At 46.0% G+C, this 21,670-nt stretch overlaps 1 protein-coding gene across 2 annotated transcripts in view; it reads left to right on the forward strand.

The window, feature by feature from the left end:
• Positions 1-13,125, forward strand: part of IQGAP1 (IQ motif containing GTPase activating protein 1) — a 75,238-nt gene extending 62,113 nt beyond the window's left edge. For both annotated transcript variants that reach the window (XM_075044805.1, XM_075044806.1), the window contains exons 30-38: positions 720-852; positions 1,207-1,309; positions 2,351-2,486; positions 4,336-4,423; positions 4,852-5,064; positions 6,736-6,902; positions 7,803-7,925; positions 8,849-8,957; positions 10,713-13,125. In XM_075044805.1, the coding sequence (XP_074900906.1) occupies positions 720-852; positions 1,207-1,309; positions 2,351-2,486; positions 4,336-4,423; positions 4,852-5,064; positions 6,736-6,902; positions 7,803-7,925; positions 8,849-8,957; positions 10,713-10,826 (1,186 nt within the window). In that variant the 3' untranslated portion in view covers positions 10,827-13,125. The remainder of the gene's footprint in view (positions 1-719; positions 853-1,206; positions 1,310-2,350; positions 2,487-4,335; positions 4,424-4,851; positions 5,065-6,735; positions 6,903-7,802; positions 7,926-8,848; positions 8,958-10,712) is intronic.
• The last annotated feature ends 8,545 nt before the right edge of the window (positions 13,126-21,670 follow it).

Consider the following 21,670-nt stretch of genomic DNA (forward strand, 5'->3'; position numbering starts at 1 on the left):
AATTTTAAATATGATAAATTCTATCTCTGTCAAATATGCTGCCTGTTGAAAATAAGAGATTGCACTCCAGACTGCCATAAGCATCAGTGACAGTGGCACATAAAATGTGTACCTGGAATTTATGAACAATACATTGTATGTTAATGAGATTGTGAAGTCAAGTATTTAGACTTGGGAGTTTCCAGAATAAAGGTTGCTTTTGCACATGTTTATTGTGATACTTTGGATGTGGACAACTAGAATGGACATACATTCTTCTCTCTGATATGAACACTGGCTCTCCATGAAAAGCCAGTGGTGCTCAGGAATAAAGCAGGTTGGCATTTAGCTGTTCATGTATTTGAAGTAGGCCTTTGTTCAAGAATTGTGATATTAACACCTTTCATGTTTTGGAAGAAAGAAAACCAGAGATTGCTGGGAGCAAGGGGTGTTACTGCAGTGGAGGCAGGAGGACGTGTGAACAGGTCACTGGAGGCATAGACCGGTCCTGTGAATGCTGAAAATAAGCCTATGTCATCATGGCCAATGTCAATAACTGCCTTTACTAGATTACTTCTGATGTGTTAAACTAAAGCTGACAAACTGTAGTGTGCCATAATGTACCATAGTTTAAAGAAAAGAAACTATGCTTGGGATCGTCATGGAGAGTTAATGCTCTTGATGCATCACGTGACTCTGAGTCATACTGATTCTTCTTTTCTCCTCCTTTTTTTCTGCAGACGTTTTTTTCAGGCTGCCTGTGAGGTTCCTGAATTGCAGGATAAATTTAATATTGATGAATATTCTGACTTGGTGACTCTCACTAAACCAGTTATTTATATTTCTATTGGTGAAATCATCAATACACACACTGTAAGTATACATCAGTCACAGTTGCTCAGTTGCACAGTGCTTACAAAGAAAATTCTGCTGCTGGCTGAAACACAAAGTTACCAAATACAAGGCTGAAAGCTGTCTTTCGAGTATAGTGTGCAAGAGCTTGTTGGTTTATAGGATTAAGTAATTTGTTTGTTGTGGCTTCTCTAAGTTTCTTTTAAAAGTATTTGCGTATGTGATAATGGCATAGCTTTGAATGTTGATGTTGCTGCTTTGGAGTTCAGTGAAATAAGATCTTTTTCTAAAAGATACCAGCTCAAAGTAATGTAATTTTACTGCCTAGAAAAGGATGTACGATTAACAACATAAATGTTCTTTCTGTTCATCTAGTTGCTCTTAGACCATCAAGATGCAATTGCTCCTGAGCACAATGATCCAATTCACGAGCTGCTGGACGATCTCGGAGAGGTTCCTACAATTGAGTCCTTAATAGGTGGTCTAGTTTATTGTACTTAAGAAATATGTGATATTACCTTAAATGATTTGAAGTGCAATAAAGAAACTATCTAAGGAATCATCACAGGTCATTTAGGAGGATGTGCTCTAAAAAACAGCAACAGATTTCTTCCAGTGTATTCTCTCAGACTGCAGAATTTGTTACCCTGAAGAAAACAGTAGTTCCTTCTCTTCTCCCCACTCACCTCACTCCAGAAGTTTCTAGAAGGCAGGCGGTATTTTGACACATTTTCTTTGTTCCATTGTGCTGGAGCCATTTCTGGGGGCAAGGGGTGGGGAGGGGTGTCCGTTCCAGCTTGTTTGCAAAGATCTGTCTTCTGTTCTGGAGATCTGTATGCGTTCCTTTCAGAGTCTATTAAATGATGTGTGTCCCTATAAGGATCTTTGGCAATTGGACAAACAACTTTTTTCCCTCCTTTAGAGTTTTTTTCTATACATTAAGGATTTTATCCTCTTTCTTCTGGCTGGGGGAGGAAGGAACTGACTTTACTCGAAAGTTTTCTAGAAACCTGAGCCACAGTTCAGTGCTGTTGTAATGAAAGTTCAGACACAATTAGAGCAAGAAAATCTCCTTTTGACGGAATAGCTTACTTTGTTTAACAGAAGATTACAAGCTCAGTTGCCAAAAAGGGCTTCGCTCTTAGCTTGCAAAATTCATTCTAATGAGGACATGGACATAGACGCATGGTCATATTTTTATTTAAAAAGTATTTTTGGCAGGTCAGCTACTCTTCTTAGTAAAGAGTGAGATGCTGAGATACAGTGGGGAATACACATACATCTTTAAGGCATATGAACTAGTGATTTTGTGGTGCCTTTCAATTTTATGAAGAAAACATCTGTAACATATTCAAGATGTTTTTTTAAAAGCTGTTTTTGGCTTTTGAAGGGTCCTTTTGACAGTATAGGAAACAGTGTAGTTTTTCTGTGGTCTGTTACATAGGGAAAAATTACAAAGCTGTAGCAGTCAAGAACATAAAGAATAGGATTTAATCTATAAACTCTTTCTGCTTGGCAGGGGAAGGGTCTGGCAATATTAATGACCCCAACAGGGAAATGCTAGCAAAGACTGAGGTTTCTCTCACACTCACTAATAAATTTGACGTTCCTGGTGATGAGAATGCAGAGATGGATGCAAGGACGATTCTCTTGAAGTAAGTAGGGGGTAACTGCCTGGTATGTTCCTGAAGAGAACAAGGAACCTGAATTTTCACAGTTAATCTGCATGTGAAAATAAGATGGTCAAAGTGTAATTTAAACAAATGTGGGACTGTTACTCCAAATGCACTGAGCTTGTAGCCGTGTCCTTTCAATGCTGCAGCTGTTAAATGTGTTCCTGTTAGTTCTTTGTCACTGTTGAATTTGTCATTCTTTAAAAGTCTATCTTGGATGGTTCTGGAGGGGAAAACTGCCAGAAAAGAAAACTTTGCAGATGTGAGCAAGTGTGACAGCAGCAGTTGAATTTGCCTGCATGTGAATAATTTGTAAAGATCGTCTTAAATAATCTGTAGTATACATCACAATTGAGTTTTAACTCTGAAGTCTATTAATGTAAAATTTAGGTGAATCAATATTTGTGTTGCCTGTATGGAAATTTTAAGGGTAACTAAATGTCTAGAATATGTGAATAAGGCTTTGTTGCTAAGTTTGCTAGCTCCTGCAGAATTAGTTTCTTTACACAGCCTTTGAGAGGATTATGTCTGTATTCTGTTAGCGAAGCAGGAGACAATGGTAATTTACGATACTCTCCCTGTAGCTTTCCCCTGTCTGTGGGAAATATTTCCTTAGGGTACTTTGGTGTTGCTGCTCTCCTCTTTTGGTTTATGATGCGGTCTCCTTCTCTCTGCACTTGCTGTCCCCCAAACCTGACTCTTAATAGATGAAGACAGCCTTTTGGGAAATAGAAGTGTTATTAGCCTAATGGAAAGAGAGCAACCGACTGTCAGGGATTTCGTTATTGCCAGACTCTTTATTCTGGAGGACTTAAAACTGGCCAAGAGTCAATATTAGTACTAAGCAAATCCCTCTTGCTGAGATGTATAGAGCAGCTACCTGACATTCAGATGCATATTTACCTGCCCTGATGCATTCCTGCTCAGATACTAGGTAGTTTAACTGAGAATTCTTCAGATTAGCTTATACTTGGCCTAGATGGACCAGTGATGTCCCAGAAGAAAATCTTGTCTCCAAAAATAACTTTAAATTAACTGGGCTTCTCAAAAGATACATCAGTATTTCCCTACCTGCCAGAAGAAGGTGACATTGATTTCAAAAGTAAAGATTTACCAGATGTGCTGGTAGTCATCTAAATTGTGGATGATGAGGAAGTTGTGCATGTGACGCACTTTGTGCAATGCCAGAAATAATTCCAGCCTGACTGCGAAGTACTGAAGGTGCTATTTGATTTCATTCTGTGGCTCAAGGACAGAATTGCCTCAGAGTGGGCACTGGCTGCGATTAAGTCACAGCTGAGATCAAGGAATGACCCTGTCTGTCACCAGATTGGAGTCAGGGATCTGTTTTGGCTCACTTACCATACACATAAGAAAATAGTCCTGTGGAGTTTTTTGATACCTGTTACAAAGCACTGAAGTGCATTTATGGATGGATAATGTTATAGACTCTTTCTGGCTGCACAAATTTGCTGCTACCTGCTTTACCTTTCACCTTGGAATTGCAGCTTCTGTGGTCCATGTGGCAGGACTGGGGCTGCCTTGGAATGTATGGGGTAATGTCCCTGCTGTTTGAGGGTTACTGGGGAGCAAATCCTATGTACTACATAGATGAACCTTTCAGGGAACCAGTTTCTGATAACATACTGTCGAAAAAGTAAAGTCCTTCTCAGGGTTCTGGTCTGGTCTAGCTATGACTACCTAAGCATGCATCCAGTGATAATCTGACCTTAGGTAAATCAGTAACATTGGTATTATTGCAAAACAGAACAGTATTGAAGGTCCTTCAGTTTAAAAGTTTTTTCTCCCATTCTCCTTGATTTCTTTGCAGCACAAAACGTTTAATTGTTGATGTAATACGCTTCCAACCAGGGGAGACGCTGACTGAAATCTTGGAAACTCCAGCTACCTCAGAGCAAGTACGAAGCTATTTATCTGCTTTCTTTTTAGAGTAGGAAATTGTCATCTAGATATATATATGGGTATACATGGGAATCTGCATTTATGTATTGCAGTGAAGCTGTCTCCACTGATGTTGGAGCAGTGTGTAACAATAGTAAGGGGGGAATGTAATGGAAATAAATTGTATGTGTGAATCTTAATCCTCTGGTAGTTGCTAGAAACTGTTTTTCTAGAAGACCATTTTAATTAGCAGGTAGGCTTCTGCTGGTTCCCATACATGGAATGTGTTCATCAAACATGGATTTATTGGAGTCAGTATGGGAATGACCAAGCAAAACTTTTTATCCTATGTTATGCCAGAGGTCAGACAATCTGTTTCTGGTACTTTGTCACCTTAAGATTGATCTGCTTAAGAACTTGGTAATTTTTTGTTTTCTTTTTCTAGGAAGCAGAGCATCAAAGAGCTATGCAGAAACGGGCCATTCGTGATGCTAAAACTCCTGATAAGATGAAAAAAACTGTGTCTGTAAAGGAAGGTTGCAACTTAAATCTTCAAGGAAAAAAAGATAAAATCAAGACAGGCCTGAAGAAGTTGACAGAACTGGGGACAGTGAATGCAAAAAATAAATACCAGGAACTAATTAATGACATCGCGAAGGTATGCCAATCAGTGGTTTCCTAGTAGTCGTAGTGGAGTTTTCCCACAGTTTGCAGCATTGTGAAACTGGTGTGAGTTTTCAGGAGGAGTAAGTTTTGTAGTAGCTAATTTACAGACACAAAGCCTACCTTTTGCCACAGCATTTCCACCTCTTGGCATTTGGGAAGTCCTTTATTTTTATAGGACATTTCTGTTTTCTCAAATGACTCTGTTGCCAGAATTTCAGGCACTTTAAGGAAAGGTGTTATAGCTTGGAAGCGAAGTCCTGCTGTGTGATCTTTTTTTTTCTGCTCCTTTTTACTAATTTAAGTAGCACCTCTACAAACTTATTCACATGAGGAAGTTTTGCCCATAACTTAAACACATCCTAACTATTATTTTTATTTAAATGTACCCATTCAAGAATACCTGAATGATAAAGGGGGGAGCTGAGAAAAACTTGTGTCATGGTTTAACCCCAGCCAGCAACTGAGCACCATGCAGCTGCTTGCTCACTCCCCACCTCCCAGTGGGATGGGGGAGAGAATTGGGGGGGAAAAACCAGTAAAACTCATGGATTGAGATAAGAACAGTTTAACAGGACAGAAAGGAAGAAAGTAATAGTGATAATAATATGATGTTAATAATAATAATTGTAAAAGAATTGGAATATACACAACAGGTGATGCACAATGCAATTGTTCACCACTCGCCAACTGACGCCCAGTTAGTTCCCAAGCAGCAATCTGACCCGTCCTGGCCAGCTCCCCCCAGTTTATATACTGGGCATGACTTCACATGGTATGGAATATGCCTTTGGCCTGTTTGGGTCAGCTGTCCTTGCCATGTTCCCTCCCAACTTCTTGTACCCCTCCAGCCTTCTTGCTGGCTGGGCATGAGAAGCTGAAAAATCCTTGACTTAGTATAAACACTACTTAGCAACAACTGAAAATATCAGTGTGTTATCAACATTATTCTCATACTAAATCCAAAACATAACTCTATACCAGCTACTAGAAAGAAAATTAACTCTATCCCAGCCAAAACCAGGACAACTTGCAAAAGTGATCTAATACTGTTGTACATTGCTATGGTGACAATGTATTTTATATCATGTTTACCAAAAAACTATTTGGGAAGTGTTATATATGTAAAGTGAATAATTGCCTTTAGGGATCCAATTAGAATTAATCATACTGTTGTTAACATGTACCAAAAATGAAAACAGAAGTTGACTTGAACATGTGATATTTTTTGTTCAGGTATTAAGGTAACGTATACTTAAAGATGGCCAACTAACAAAGAAAGATAAGAATGTCTGTGTGCTGCTGTGGTTATAGTGCAGATACCTTTCCTACCTGGCGGTGGCAAAAATTGCTGGCTGCCTTTAGATCACGGACTATCGGTGCCCACTCTAGTCATTGCAACTAGGACAGCATTGAACTTTGAGAAAGCAGCAACAGGTTCAAATGAACTGCTGTGTAGGGTTGGTTAGTTCCAAAAATAGTCAACACAGAGAAGAAGTGATGATGCTTAAACTGGGGCAAGTGCAACTGAGGGCTCCAGCTTGTAGCATGAAGCAAGACTAAGCAAAACCAAATGATGCATTTTGAATACTCTGTGCTCTGGGCTTGAGCAACTGGAGAGCTCAAGTGACTGTTAAGTCTCTGCCTGTCTTTCTCTGTGGTGTAGGATATCCGAAATCAGCGTAGATACCGTCAGAGAAGAAAGGCGGAGCTGGTGAAGCTGCAGCAGACATACAGTGCCTTGAACTCCAAAGCCACTTTTTATGGGGAACAAGTGGATTATTACAAAAGCTACATCAAAACCTGCTTGGATAACCTGGCCAGCAAGGGCAAGTAAGTATTTCAGAACCATGCTGTGGCCCTAGAAGTGCTTCTTACAGAAAACACGTGTATGTTGTTGCTAAGAATCATAATGTGATCTGCTCAAAGCTCCTTGGCCGAGCTCTTCACTGCAGCAATAGTTCTAGGGAAAGGGTCTTAGTAGTGGTGGGAAAATACGGGGAGAGAGCAGTGTCCTGAGTGGGGTCAAAAAGACATACTTGAAAGAATTTTGGTCCCTCTGGGAGAGGGGAGTTTAGAGAGTCCAGTGGGAACGAAGCAGGTCATGCAGATAATGCACCTGCTGCTCAGTCAGTCCGTCCTGGCATCCTTTCTAGGACCAGAGAATGAAAATAACATAGTTACCTACAAGGAAAGCATTGATCATGAATTAATTGTCCTCTTTTTATCCCAAATGGAGTCAGTTGTAGGGCAAGGTAATTCAGATTTTCCTAAAGAAAAAAAAGAAAGAAAAAAAAAAAGAAAAAGTGTCTTCCTCCCCAGTGAGATGTGGGAAGAGCAACTGCCAGTGAAAACTGAGGCAAGAAAGTTGTTGAGTAACCTCAGCCTTCTCCATGTCAGTTGTCACCAGATCCCCTTTGCCTAATGATAGATGATGCTGTTTTCTGTGAAGTGCCATGTGGTTTTGTTTTGGGGTTTTTTTTCTTCTCCTGTAGTGTAAGTGTTATTGGTAAATAGTAGAAAATAAAAGATCTGATCTGAGCTACAATTACTTTACAGATAAACTCACTAGTAGAAACACATCACCTATCAGCTGCATTGGTCACAGTAGATTAGCTGTACTGGTTCTATCCCCTCATCCAAATAGGCTTAAATGTTTGCTGTCTGCAATCTCTCTACTTGTTTGACTGATCATCTTGTTTAATTTTGGGTTTTTTTTGTTGTTGTTTTCAGAGTCTCTAAGAAACCTCGGGAGATGAAAGGCAAAAACAGTAAAAAGATTTCTCTAAAATATACAGCAGCTCGACTTCATGAGAAGGGAGTGCTTTTAGAGATTGAGGACCTGCAAGTTAACCAGTGAGTATTTTTTAAAAACTCTTTAGAGCTAAATAACCTTCTCGGAGAAAGAGGAAAACAGGTATGTTGAATTCTTGTCTCTCTTTGAACTAGTCTAGGTGCTGGCAATTGGAGAACAGAAGCTCTGAGATTTGTTTGAGATACTGACAGATTGTCTTGAGGTTTTGTTCTTGGAATTTAGCATTGTTGGTAGACATAACTATTAAAGCTGAAGAAATTGTTTTGGTGATCCAGGCTGGCATTCCTAGGGCCAGGAAACCTTGCATAGTGATCACTTGGCAGTTCTCTCTCTCTCTTTTTTTTAAAATTCTTTGTTTTCCTGGTTGAAGCAAAGGAGGTCTTTGATTGAGAACTGTAATGGGATTTAAACATGACAACCTCTTCCCACCCACCCCTTCCCTGTCACCCCTACAGTCATGGAAGGGTACCTCCTCGGGTGAATTGCCACTATGGTTAATAGATCTCACTGTTGAAAAATCAACTTAATGCTAGCTTGAGTTTGACCAGCTGCAGTTTGCTAGCCTTGAGAACCTGGTATATTTTCTGTGGAATATAGAGAATCTGCCTGTTACTAGAATTTTATTCAACCCCGAATCATATTTTGTACTTTGTGCACTAAATGAAGATGGATGTGCAGCACTGAAGTAGACTAGACTGCGTGGGCTAAATTACTGTCTTTCCTACTATGCTTGTGTGAAGGTGTGATCTACCAGACGTAGAATCTGTTAGGCTTCCATTCATTGTTGTATTGAGTCTTGTCGGCTTTTATGATCTCATTCCAAATGGGGATATAGAATAAAGAGTTAAGAACAGAATTCTTAGAAATTTATCTTCAGGTTTCATCTTGTATATTCTCTCCCTGTTTCAGTAGGAATTACATGTTCAGTAATGAACTGTGGGTTTTCATTTCTCAAATTTCATAGGTTTAAAAACGTCATATTTGAAATCAGTCCAACAGAAGAAGTAGGAGATTTCGAGGTAAAAGCAAAATTCATGGGGGTACAGATGGAAACCTTTATGTTACATTATCAGGTAAGAACCGTCCTATTTAGTAGTGGCATATAAGTTCTGCTTGCCAGACTCTTCATAAAAATAATAAAGACATGTTTTCTGCCTGAACAATCTGAAAAATGCTCTCAAAAACAACCCATTTGTTGCAGGGAAAACAGTTGCAATGCAAATGGAGGATTCAGACTACTTTTCTTTCTTTACTAATGAAACCCTGATGTTAGTCTGTGTTCTTAGTTACACTTATATGTATGCACACAGAACAAATGCATGCATTTTCAACAACTTCCTGCTACAGCAGAGAGATCAGGAGTCTGTGGCAGTGGTCTGGGCTTGGGTGTGGTGGCTTTAGCTGGTCATCACATATTGGTGTTCTTTCTGCCACCCTACACTTACCTGTTTCTTTAGCCATATACAGGTCTTAGGAGTCTTCAACCTTTACTTAGGCCGGGCTACTGGAACAGTCATACTAACTGACCTTTTCCCAAACGGTTCCCCATTCTTCCTCCCACGCCAGTACTGTTATGCCTGGTGTCTCTTTTCCCTTCTTCCACTTCTGTCTCTACCCACCTCCCACCCAGCTTGGCTGTTTTTAGGTTTGTTGATAGTGGATGCCTCAGGGGTCTCAAAACAGATTGTGTGCAGGAGCACCTCGTGTTGTGGGAAGTCCATGCCACCTAACTGGCTGCTGGGAGGGACAGCTGCCTTGTGCATGCTATTCATGTGTTCTGAGGACTCCCCTAGTTCATTCCAGTCCTAATCCATTGGAGCTGGTCATGAACTTCTTGATTCATGGGGCTACCCACAGTCACTTGCTCCTTGGGCACGTGTTGCTATAGCACTATGTGTTTGTAGCACTGCTTTGCAGAAAAAGCAGATGTTCTGAGAGGACAGCAACGAGAGAACTGCCTTTGGTCATACAAGTATAGCATTAACATTGGCATCTGTTAAAAAGACTTGCATTGCCATTGCCAAAATTTTTACAGAAAGCAGCAGAAATAGCTTTATGATTTTTTACTCGTGTTACCCAGGCTGGACAGCTGCAGGAGCCAGATTTGGATTTTGGAATGCACACAACATTTCCCTGCAGTAGTACTACATGAACACCTTCTTCAATATGTATTGTTCAAGAGCAGGCTTGCTGAAAGAAATTCCTTGCTGAGATAAATCAGTGCAGGGAGTCCTATTGCTCTGTCAGGTGCATCACTGACAAGAGCAAAGTGTAGCTAGAAATACTGCCTACATAAACACCTGAGAGACTGAATCAGCATTGTGTACATAGTCCTAACAGAGATGCCATTTCTTACTCTGCCCTAGATTGCAGTGCTCTAAACCACGTCACTGAGACCTGTGGCAACGAAGAATTTTAGAAATTGATGCTGTGGAATGGTGTAATATTTCTTGGGTACATAATATAATTAGGCACGTAGGAGACCCTTTCTAAACATTACAACAACTTTATAGCTACTGTGTAAATGAAAAGCCTGGAGATGGCTAAATCTGAAATTTGGTTTTCTTAGAATGGTCTTCTATTTCTGCCCTCTTTGGTAATTTTTTTTTTAATAAACATAGATTAAAAAAATTGACATCTTAAATGCCTTACAGCAACTTTATTTTTCATGCAGTACGAGTGGATCTTTAATGAGTCTCTCATTTTTCTATCTTATGCCGTGTACTTTGTGATAGATACTCCTCAAAAACCTACTGTACCACAGGGTGTTGTATATTCTTTATAAGCTCTTGAGGACTCCTTGCTCATAAAGGTATTCTCTTTGGCAGGATCTGTTGCAGCTGCAGTATGAAGGCGTTGCAGTCATGAAGTTGTTTGACAGAGCAAAAGTGAATGTCAACCTTCTGATCTTTCTTCTGAATAAGAAATTTTATGGGAAGTAACTGACCTCTGCTAGCAAGTCTGTGAAAGGGGAGATGAGTAGAACCCTGCACATACAACTTTTAATGACCTAGCTATGTATCAGTATATGCCCATGCTGTGCTAAAGTATATCAAATGTATCATGAAGGAGGACTAAGAACCTCTTGTGAATTGATAACCCTGACTGAGTCTGCAGGGAGTTGGTTTCTTGTTTATTTATGATCTTTTATCTTCAACTTTGAAGGTCCCCTGAAAAGCAGTTAATTTAGAATGTATTTTTACATGGCGCTGGGGATTAAACTAATACTCTAGTATACTTAGGGCATCTGGATGCTTTATTTGCCTAATTGTGTGCTTCATGAGGCTTGAATTCTTGTTACCTGTGCAAAGAGAAAGCTGGCACTGTACAGCAGTTGGTTTGCCTCTTCCTGAAAGCAAAAAAAGGTTGCAGATTGTGTTTGAACTCCAATTATTCTCTAACAGCAATGACCAAAATAAAAAAATGGTCAAAGTCCAGGTTACCCATTTGTTTGTGAGCTTGCGGTGGTGGCGGTGGCCAATTCCCAAGATAGAACTACTATGGTCTGCGGAATCAGTAAGCGTCATAAATGGTTGCTGAACTATTTGTGATTATGTACTATAGCCACATAGAACAGCTTTAGTGTCTCATTTTTCTTGATTTGTTTCTCTTTATTACACTGTAATAATTTACAGATGGCCCCTTAAACAGAGGGACTGTGGAATGTATTTACTAGGGCTTAAAAAGAAGCCTGTTGGGGAAGGAGAGGGGAAACTTAAAAAATTTCTTGCGGCATATTAACTTCTAATGTTGCTTACAAAGCATTTGAAATGTAAAAAATAACTTTTTTCCAGTTTAGAGCAATGTTCTATATATATATATCTGTATCTGATGCAATAAATGTTAAGCTCTACCTGCAGACTTGTCAAAGGGAAGAGAACTATCTTAAACAGGTTAGCTTTTAAAAAGTTACATTTTTCTACCTATAGTCAAGTTCCCATTTCTTTTTGCTACTTTGTAGAGTTTTTTTTTCACCATGGTGGTGGTGCTGGTTGTTCTGCTATATCCAATAAAAATGCAGAGACTCTTTAAAAAAAAGAAAAAAGAAATCTGACCTTTAAATTCATCGGTTGCTCCAGCTCTGCCCCCAGTTTTTTTTCTTAACATTTTTATTTTTTCAAAAAGGGACATAGCTCTTAGTTGCAAATTTCAAGTTATTCATAGGTCACTTGTGTTGTTCATTCAGATTACTGAGTTTAATTGAACTGCTTTATCTCTGATCTATACTGAGTTAGTTATTTCAGCTTAGACCTTTTTTTCTCATGAAAGATACTCATAGTATTGGAAATGGCTACATTCCATTTGTTTCTGTAGTCCTCTCGGAAACAAATATTTATTTCAACCTGCTGATGTCTAGACTGTATTTAAACATATTTTAATGTTGGTGTATGTGTGGTCCAACCCAGTAACAAAAATTACTTGCCAAACCCAAGAAAGATCTTTATGGTCCAGATAGTCTGAAAGAAGAGATACCTCAGAACTGATTTTCCACTAAAATCTGACAAAGAGGTCTGAAATGGGATAAATGTCTTGCCTTGGTTTTTTTTTTGTGGGTTTTCTGTTTTGTTTTGTTTTGGTTGTTTTTTTTCCTGCCTCTGAATTTGCTATATTGTAGAAGGACTTAAAAAATGAATTCCTTAGATTAGGGGATGATAAGGATAATGGTGGAACATTATAAAATGATTGTTAGCAAAACGCAGCTGTACTCTTCAAGCTCTTGAGTGACAGGGATTGATTGCCCTCCCCTTTTTCTTTTTTCTTTTTTTTTTAAATGAATACTTTTAGTACTTTTCAATGGCTCCAGATAAATTTCAGCTGGGATTCAGGGACAAGGAAATGAGGTGTTAAAGGCTTGTGTAGTACCTGTGGGGAAAGCATCTTTACTATGTGATTTACAATAATTCCCTTGTTGCCTACACCTATTGAAAAAAACCAGGTTTTTGGCAAAACAACTCAGTTCTTTGAAAATAATCTTTAACATGGGAAAAGAGTCTACTTACTTTAGCTGAGCAACAGTATGGCACTTTGGAGGTTTTTTTAAAGGAAACGCTCTATTAAAAGATCAAATCTCAGCACTTAATTATATATGTTTTATCATTTAATGGTGATTTAGCTTTGCTTGCTCCATTATGCCACTGTATTTACCATGGGAGTAGCTACAAGTACAAAGTGTGTTGTCTTTCTTTCCTGGTAAAATTTGCCTTTGTAATTCACATCTAAGTAAAAAGTAATTTGTCCCTACGGGCTTTGTGTGAACTCCTGACTGCAGGCTGCAGCCATGAACACACAGCTGGGCCCCAGGCACAGTGTTGGCGGCAGCAGGCATTGCCATCGGTGAGAAGGGTTAGGCTGCACCAGCACCAGGGAAACCACTGTTTCTCCAGAGGTCTCCCACCTCCTCTGCAAGTCAGTCCTGGCCTTTCTCGTGCCTGGGGGACTGGCCATGGTGTGAGGAAGCAATGGATGATACAACACACTTATGGTGGAGGTGTGGACCTCCTGACATGACTGTGTGCCCCCACCCTGGGGACCTCCCTGTGGCTCTGTAGCACCCTACAGGACCCATGCTTCCCACTCTCCCAGAACACTCTAGCCCTATCCTAGTAGGATTAGCACAGGTCAGCCCTTGATGGTGTCTTACTCTCAACTAACAGAAGTGTCTTTTGATTCAGCTAGGGTGAACGGCAGGGTCCTCATAGATGCTCCTGTGACCTGCTTGGCCTCCCACAAGCCTAGCACTGTACTGGTGTTCTCCTTACCATTTGCTATGGCTCTACAGTGTCCTCGTGGCCCCCAACTACCTCAAACCCTACCCCAGAGCCAGAAAACACTGCCCCAAAACTCTGACTGGCCACCAGACCCTGGCTGAGTACCCCCAAAGCCCTCTAAACCTGCCCCCAGGGCCCTGAAACACCCCCAACCCTGCCTCAGGACAAGTGAAAATGTTGATCAACCAAAGTGATGAACACAAGATCTAGGGTATTTCTGCCTCCCAAGAGGAGAAGTGCCATTTCTTTTGGCAGGGAAAGCGGTGCCTGCTCTTACGCACTGTCTGTGTGAAAGCAGCAACTGTGATCTACTGCTACTATATTGGGCAGTATAAAGAATTAATGGAATCAGTCACCGGGACAATTTCTGTGTTGGGGTGCCAGGAGCAATGCTGAGGTGGTCCCTGACATGAAGGCAATGTGCTGTGCCTGGGTGAAAATGAACCTGACCTGAAGCGCACAAAGCCCTCTGCCATCAGGGGCCTGGAGGTGGCTGGGATCCTGAGCTGTCCAGGGGAAATACCCGATTCTGGGATTGTCCAAAATAAAGCTGCAGTTGCATCCACCTGGGGACATCTAAGATCACTGAAGGAGAAGCATTAAGCCTGGGAACACATTGCCAGCCTGGCCGTGGCTCATACCAAGCACAGCTGTGTCCAGCTGACACTGCTGCACAGCCTCAGCCAGCAGCACAGGAAGCAACAGCATGAATCCACCCGTGCAGAACGGTCACACCATGCAGGAGCACTAGCAGCTGCCATGAGCAGGCAGAGACATGAACCTGAGCTGTTTGCTTCAGTCATGGGACCTGTAACAGAGCCTCCTGCAACCATGCTGCAGTACCCTCACCTTCACACCAACCGTCTGCGTGTTTCCAATTGCATCGTTAACAGTACCAATGGATCCACAGTGCGTATGCCCCACCGCACGCTTTTGTGCCAGTGTTATTACTATGGACAATTACCTGTGGGGCCAAGAAAAAACACCAGGAGATCCAGGCGACAGATGATGTCCCCAGCAGGGGGTTTGAATCGTCGGCATTTCCAACAGCACAGGCACCTCCTTGGTCAAAGCCTGGCATCTTGATGGTGATGGGCAGCGATGCCTTGTTAGCTGCCGGATTCCCAACAAGTGAGAGAAACCCAGCCAGGAGTGGGCACCAGGCCCCAGCCAGAGCCCAAGGCCAGGGGCCGCCCCATCATGGCTACTCACCCCCACAGGTACGAGTCACCTACCCCAGCAGGGGTTCATGGTACCAGCCTGGGAAAGCTGCTGGGAGGTGATGGGGCACTAGGGCCACTGTCCCCATCCTCATTGCCCCAACGTGTGACTCCTCTGGCCCCAGGACTCGCGTCAGGGAACTATTAATGTGGGAAACGGGGGGGGGGCAACTTGGTGCTGGGAGGAGAATCCTGTGGGAAAAATGGGAAACCAACATCACCTTCCCTGTGCTCGTCACCCTCATCCTCTCTCCCCCTGCCTGCCTCCCTACGGCACAGCCCCGTACCCAGGGCTGCCTGGGCCCCTGGGGATGCCCCTACCTACGGATACTGTGTGCTCGCCCCCTGTGTGGGGCAAGGGGGAAGGTTTGGGGGGGGGGGCGGGAAGGGAGACAGCAGCGGGAGGGGACCGTCAGTGGGACTTGGGCAACCCCTGCCTCGGGGCTCCGTACTCGCACCCAGCTCTCCCCGGTTCGGGATGGGACGGGGCTGGACACGCCGAGGAAGCCCCGGGACAGCTTCTCGCGGCCGGCAGAGAGGAGCAACACTCGGCCCAGGCGGGCGGGGTCCAGCACCGAGGGGCTGAGCGGGCACCACCGGCCCCCCGGAGGAGTAGGACCGTCAGAGATAAAAGAGACGAGAACCTGTGCTGGGGCTGCCCCGCAGAGGCGCGGGACCGGGTCCTCCGCAGTTCCCGAGCACTCTCCAAAACTGTGTGTGGGGCCCCGGGAGTGCAGGGCTGTGGGGTGGCTACACTCCCCCCAGCCCTCAGCATTGCCCACGGGGACTGCAAAGGGGGTCAGTTGGCTTGGGGGCTAGAAATGGAGACCAAGTTTTCTGTTCCTGGGGCTTGAAAACAGGCTCATGCGGCTGATTTGGGGGTTCAGAAACAGAGGTCCAGCCCTGCGTTTTGGGGACTAGAACAGGCTTAGCAGCTGGGGGTTTTGGCTCATAAATGGGCACTGAGTCAGCTGGTCTGGGAGCCAAAAGCATAAGTCGGCTTTGCTTGTTTTGCAGGTGGGGGAGAGGCAGGCAGGCAGGCAGGCAGGCAGGCAGGAAGGTGTTGGGGGCTGCGGAGGAAAGCAGGGCATGGGCAGGGTGCGTGGGCCCTCCCCGGAGGTGGGGGTCTGGTTGTGTCGGACCCCGAAGTTCGGGAGGCTGGCACGCAGGAGGCCGAACTCAACATCTGTGACGGTCTCTGGGGGGAAAGGTTCTTCTCAGACCCCACATGCCCTCTTTGAGTGCAGCTCTTCTTTCTATGCTGCTTAGAATAGTTAAGTAATCACACAAACCGATGAGTATTTATACAGCATACAACTATGATGTTTAATCCTAATGCTCAAGTTTTGACAGCAGTTGATTTATGACCTTATCAAAAGCCCAGACTGTTGCAAATAGCTGGAGCTTGTAAGGAGAAGCAGCTGAAATCAACCCGAGCTTCAGTGCAGAGCTGGTGCTTCAATTAGCCAGAACTGTAGCAAGCAGGAGCTGGAACGAGACGGGGTGTCGGCTGTCTGGAGCGTGCACTAGCCAGAGGCAAAATTACCTGCGCTGTAATGAGCAGGAGCTGCAATTAGCTGGAGCGTCTTTTCGCTGGAGCGTTCGTCCCAGCACGGCCGTCCCCAGCAAGCAGCTCCGGGCAGCAGGGAGGCGACTTGTCCTTTTGCCAGCGGAGAGCCCGGCCTCTTCCCTCGGGAATCCGCTCCACACCACGTCCCTCTCTCCGCGTGGAGGGTCTCTCCCGGTCCGTTCCCGAGGGCAGAAGCGAGGTGGGGGTCCCCCGGCTCTCCTGGGGCAGCCCTCGCTGCGAGGGGGCGCGGGCGAGGCGGCGGCGTCCCCTCGGTACCGGGCAAAGGGGAGAGAACCCGGCCGGTCGGAGCTCCCGGGCGCAGACCCCTTCCGGCAGAATCCTCCCCTGCCTTTTCACCGTTGTCTGGGTGTGACAAAAAGGTCTATTTTTTGCCTCCTCTTTTTCCAGTGTCACCTTCTGCCTCGCATGAAGAAAATCCTGCATGGTTTATTCCGCTTGCTGCTCAGGTTTTCACACGTATAGGGCTGGGAGAGCGGGAAGAAACATGTTGCGAGTTCGGGGGCACTACAGATACTCCACATCGAACCCACAGAAAAGGCAAATTCGCTGCTAGTGCAGAAAAGGCATACAACGTCGTCCCACAGCCTCCCAGGGTTATCTCCCTGCAGCAGTGCTGTAAGGAAGGGAAGAGACATTTTCCAATACCAGCAAGAGTGTTTACTTTTATGCTAAGAACATGTTCAAAATGGTATCAATTGGCCTAAATGCTGATTTTAGGAGTTCAAATAACTCTAACTTTTAAAAGACGTGTTGTATTTCAAGCTGACCTGTTTACCTGGAATCCTCCTTTAGCTCAACTACTCTTCTTGTGCACCCGCAGCCTCTGCTGGCAAGGCAGTATGAGAAGCTGAAAAGTCCTTGACTTACCTTAGCAACAACTAGAGCATCAGTGTGTTGTCAACATTATTCTCATCCTAAATCCAAAACAGCACTGTAACAGCTACTCAAAAGAAAACTAACTTTATTCCAGCCAAAACCAGGACAACCCCAAACCCCCTGATTCTGGGTCTGCAACAGGGAAAAAACCCCAACAATTCGGGGCTCCTGGGAAAGCCAAATCTGCCTGGATTTGTGCAGCTGGAAAGCAAAAAATCCCCCATTTTCATGCACAAAACCACAACCAAAAGATCACTGCTTTTTATATTGTGGGAAAGCACTGAGTCGCACCTCAAACTGAGTATTTTGGAAAAGCAAAAAACTGCCCAGTTTGGGGAAAACTGGGGGTGAAACACAGTTCAAAGGGCAGTGCTGGGGGTCTTTCCAGTGTCAATTATCCGGCATGGATTCTCTGTTGTGGGTTATCCCAGGTGAGTCACCTGCTGTGGATCATCCCCGGTGGATCCCCTGGAGTAGGTCATCCCCACCCATGTCCCCCCATGCACCTTTGTACCCACATACCCTCCCCCCTGTGTCTGTGTCTCCCCCATGTGCCCCCCCAACTCTTGCTCCAGTCCATCCCCTTCACCCATGCCAGTTTTTAACCCATGGGATTTGTTTCCCTTGCATCCTCTGCCCTCCTATCTCCTGTCCCCCCCCACCTCCCTCCTTTCCCTCCTCCACATTCTGCACTCCCCTCCCCATCACCCATCAGCCTCCCGACCCAGTGTGATGCCTGCACCCCCTTCTCTGTTATTTTTTTTCTTCCTTTCCTTACAAGTTGTTGTTGTTGTTATTTCTTTTTCATTATTAAACTGTTTTTATCTCAACCCATGGGTTTTCTCACTTTCACCCTTCCAATTCTCTCCCCTATCCCACCAGGGGTGGGGGAGTGAGTGAGCTGTTGTGGGGGGCTTCATTGCCGGTGGTGTTAAACCATGACACAACGTTAGTTGCAAGCCCTGCCTGGCTAATGCTTGAGGCTCTCCATGTTATTCCTGCCATCTTGACAGGCCATCCTTGTTCTTCATTGCTGCTTTATAGCTGGTGCCTTTTGCTCTGTAAGCAGCAGTACTTGGGTCATGTAAGTATTGTGTGTTGCAGGCAGCAAAGTGCAACTGCAACGCTTGCTGGTGGGAGCGGCAAGGAGGGCAGAGCCACACTCCTGTACGGAGCAAAGATGGAGCCTCCAGTCATCTGTTGAGCACATCTAATATCCCAACATGCCTCTTTGCATTCCCTGCTTCATGCCTAATTACTTTGTGTGCTGGAGGGCCGGGTGGTAACACCGTGCAGTGTCTCTTACGTAAGTGACAAGCCCTGCACAGGAAGCCTTGTGTGTATGCAGGATGAGGAGAGCAGAGCACTGATAGCACAGAGGTGAGGGAAGGTGCAAACACAACAACAAAGCCCGAGGATCACCAGCGTATCGCTCATTTGCAGATCAGCCACTTGCATCTGGTCTGCTTGGATGTGCCGTTTCCTGCTAAACAGAGCTGCCCCTCTGGCACAAAGCAGCTTTTGGTCTCTTCTGGCCTGCCTTCAGGATGTCACCTGTGTTGCCTTATTTTTTAAAATCTCTTGCCAGCATCTGTTGACTCGCTGCTTGTCACTCCCACAACCCTGATGCCACGTGCAGACCGATACAGCAATCCCTGGGGCTTACTCTGGGGCAAAAACTCTCCTGTTCCACAGGTTCCCTGTGCTGCTTCTCCTCAGCATGGACAGAAACAACCACAAGACTTTTAGAGCTGTCAAATGCAAAGGAACGAAATGCTCGAGCCACTTGGATGCTTTTTGGTACAGCAGCAATGAATATTACTGCCTGGGCTGCGAGTGGGAAAAGGGCAGAGAAATGCAAGCCTTGTACCCCAGTAAGTAGTTTCCGTCTTTGGATGGTCTAAACTGGGCTGAGACGTCAGTCACTTCTCATCCAGCTGAGGCTCAGAAAAGGATCATTAAGGGCATGCTGCTGCCCGGCGGCCCAAATCCGGTACTGCAGCTCAGGCGCGGCACGGGCGCGGTGGAGCCCCTGTGTTCCCGGCTGCGGTCCGCCGGTAACGGCAATGCGACACCGCGGGGCGGCGCTGCCTCGCTCGTTGCTGCCTGCCGCTGGGGCAGCGCTGCCGCTGCTGCTGCTGCTGCTGCTGCTGCTGCTGCTGCTGCTGCTGCTGCTGCTGCTGCTGCTGCTGCTGCTGCTGCTGCTGCTGCTGCGCGCCGGTGCCGCCCCTGGGCGTGCGCCAGCCGTCAGGTGCGCAGCAGCGCCACCGCCACCTCGTGGGCAAACCGCGGTGCTGCAGCCTGGTGTTGGCGGTTGGTGGCCGGCGTACCAGCGTCGTGGCGTGCCGGGCGCACCTCCCGTCGGTGGTGGTGGTGGTGGTGGTGGAGGGCTGAGGCTACCAGTGAGGCGATAGAGCCCCTTCGTTGGGTGCGGGGGGGTGTCTCCTGCCGACTGGCTGCTTGGGAGTGGCAGGACGGGAAGCTTCAAACTGCCCGCTGCCGCAGGCTCCGGCTCTGCCGGAGGCAAACTGCTTCAGAGTGGCCCTAGGGAGTTACCCCAGAGCTGACAGAAGGGAAGAGGGGAAGCAGTCAGGCACACCCTCCAGGTGCAGACACCGGGTGCCTTTCCAACTTGCCAGAGCTGCCCTTGAGTCTCCCCCTGCCCTGCTCACCCCGAGCTCCAGCACCTCCCCTGAAGCCTGTCCCATAGCCCCAGGCCTCCCCAAGCCCTGTCATGATGGTGGCAAGCTGGCCCTTGATGTGTCTTCAGAACCCCCTGAGGAAGGAGGGCATTTGGCCAGGGGCAAGGTGCAGTAATAATGGTCACTGCTTCTTCCTTCTCTCTCCCAGAGGCCGCGCTGAGGATGTGGTTGTCCATTCCTCCCCTAGGGGTGCCATTGACAGCACCCACCTCAGGCTTACATGGGTTGTTTCTGCCTGGCCTTGCTCTTCTCGTGGCATGGGAGCAAAAAGGGACAGGTGGAGCACTTACTGGCTATGAAGAGCTGCCATGGCTGAAGCGGTCAGAGAAAGGTAAAGAAGAAGAAATTGAAGGCCATCTGGCCAGCAGCTGACTCCTACTGCAGACAAGAGAGACACTGCCTTTCTGGGTAAGGAAGGGTCCCTCTTTGTAGTCCACAGCAGGCCAGACCACCAATGTGTGCCACAGGGTCTGTGTACATCACCAACAGTGTGGTACAGCCACGTAGTACGTGAGCAAGTGAGGCTACATGTCTAGGAAGCCTCGTGTCATAAGAGCTGTGAGACACCAACATATCCTCTTAGGTGGAGGACAGCCAAGCAGCCGGAGTTACAGAAAAGGAAGGGAGAATAGAAGGAGAAGGAAGCATCTGAATTATCAAACCCTCCCAGCAGCACCAAGAGCAAGAGCTGTGGTGAGTCCTGGGCCCCTGGGGCCTTGTCACCCCTCTTGTGTGCCTCCAAAGGACTCGAGCCTGGCTTTGAGATTAATTTCTCACCAGCCACGTTCCCCTTGCACTCTGGAAGGATACCACCAGCTCATACGGCCAGGAGTCACTCACGCTTGACGGGTGGACTTTTCACCAGGACAGAGCATGTGCCTCAGGCTTGGCTGTGGTGTCTCTGTGCTGTTCCCCCTGGCGCTCACCCAGGATCTCGTCACAGGCTGCTTCTCTCCCAGCACAGCTAACAGTCGGGAACGAAGCGGGAGCTGAGGGGCACCGGCCCCACTGCACACAACTCCTCTTCTTACCCGCCAGAGCTCCAGTGCTGCAGAGAGTTGAAACCACTGCACTGGTCCCCTGAGCCCAAGCCTCTCTGTGCCTTGAAGGTCAGACCTTGAGCTGGGGGAAACGGTGCAGAGGCCAGGCTTGCTGCCCCTGGTGGATAACAGAAAGGTGGGTAGGGGGTTGCGCACTGTGGGGTGGACACCGATGGCAGGGCCCTGCGATCCTCTCTTTCTGCTCCGCCCGGTTAATTCCTGTCCTGGACAAAAGGGAGCAGTGCACAGCCTTGGGGGGCTGGGACCAGAACCACTTGCACCCTGGTCACTCCGAGTAGTTTCCCCAGCCCGAGCCCGCCCCATGGGCCTGTAATGGCAGAGCTATGTGAACAAGGAGGACCGGCAGATTCAACATCGCCGCCGGGGCAGGAGCCCACAGCAGGAGGGAGGACTGGCCTGGGAAACACAATGCTCTGCCGACCTCCTTCCCCAGACTGATGGCACTCCCTGTTGTGGATATGAAAAATTCCTGGGATTGGCTTTCTGAGTTCTTAACAAAGACGTTCCTGACAAAGTAGCCAGCGCCACCATTGGCTCTCATTCATCCAGCAGCCTGTTGAGTCCCTGC

Source organism: Buteo buteo, chromosome 13 (genome assembly GCF_964188355.1).
Source record: "Buteo buteo chromosome 13, bButBut1.hap1.1, whole genome shotgun sequence".
NCBI lineage: Eukaryota > Metazoa > Chordata > Aves > Accipitriformes > Accipitridae > Buteo > Buteo buteo.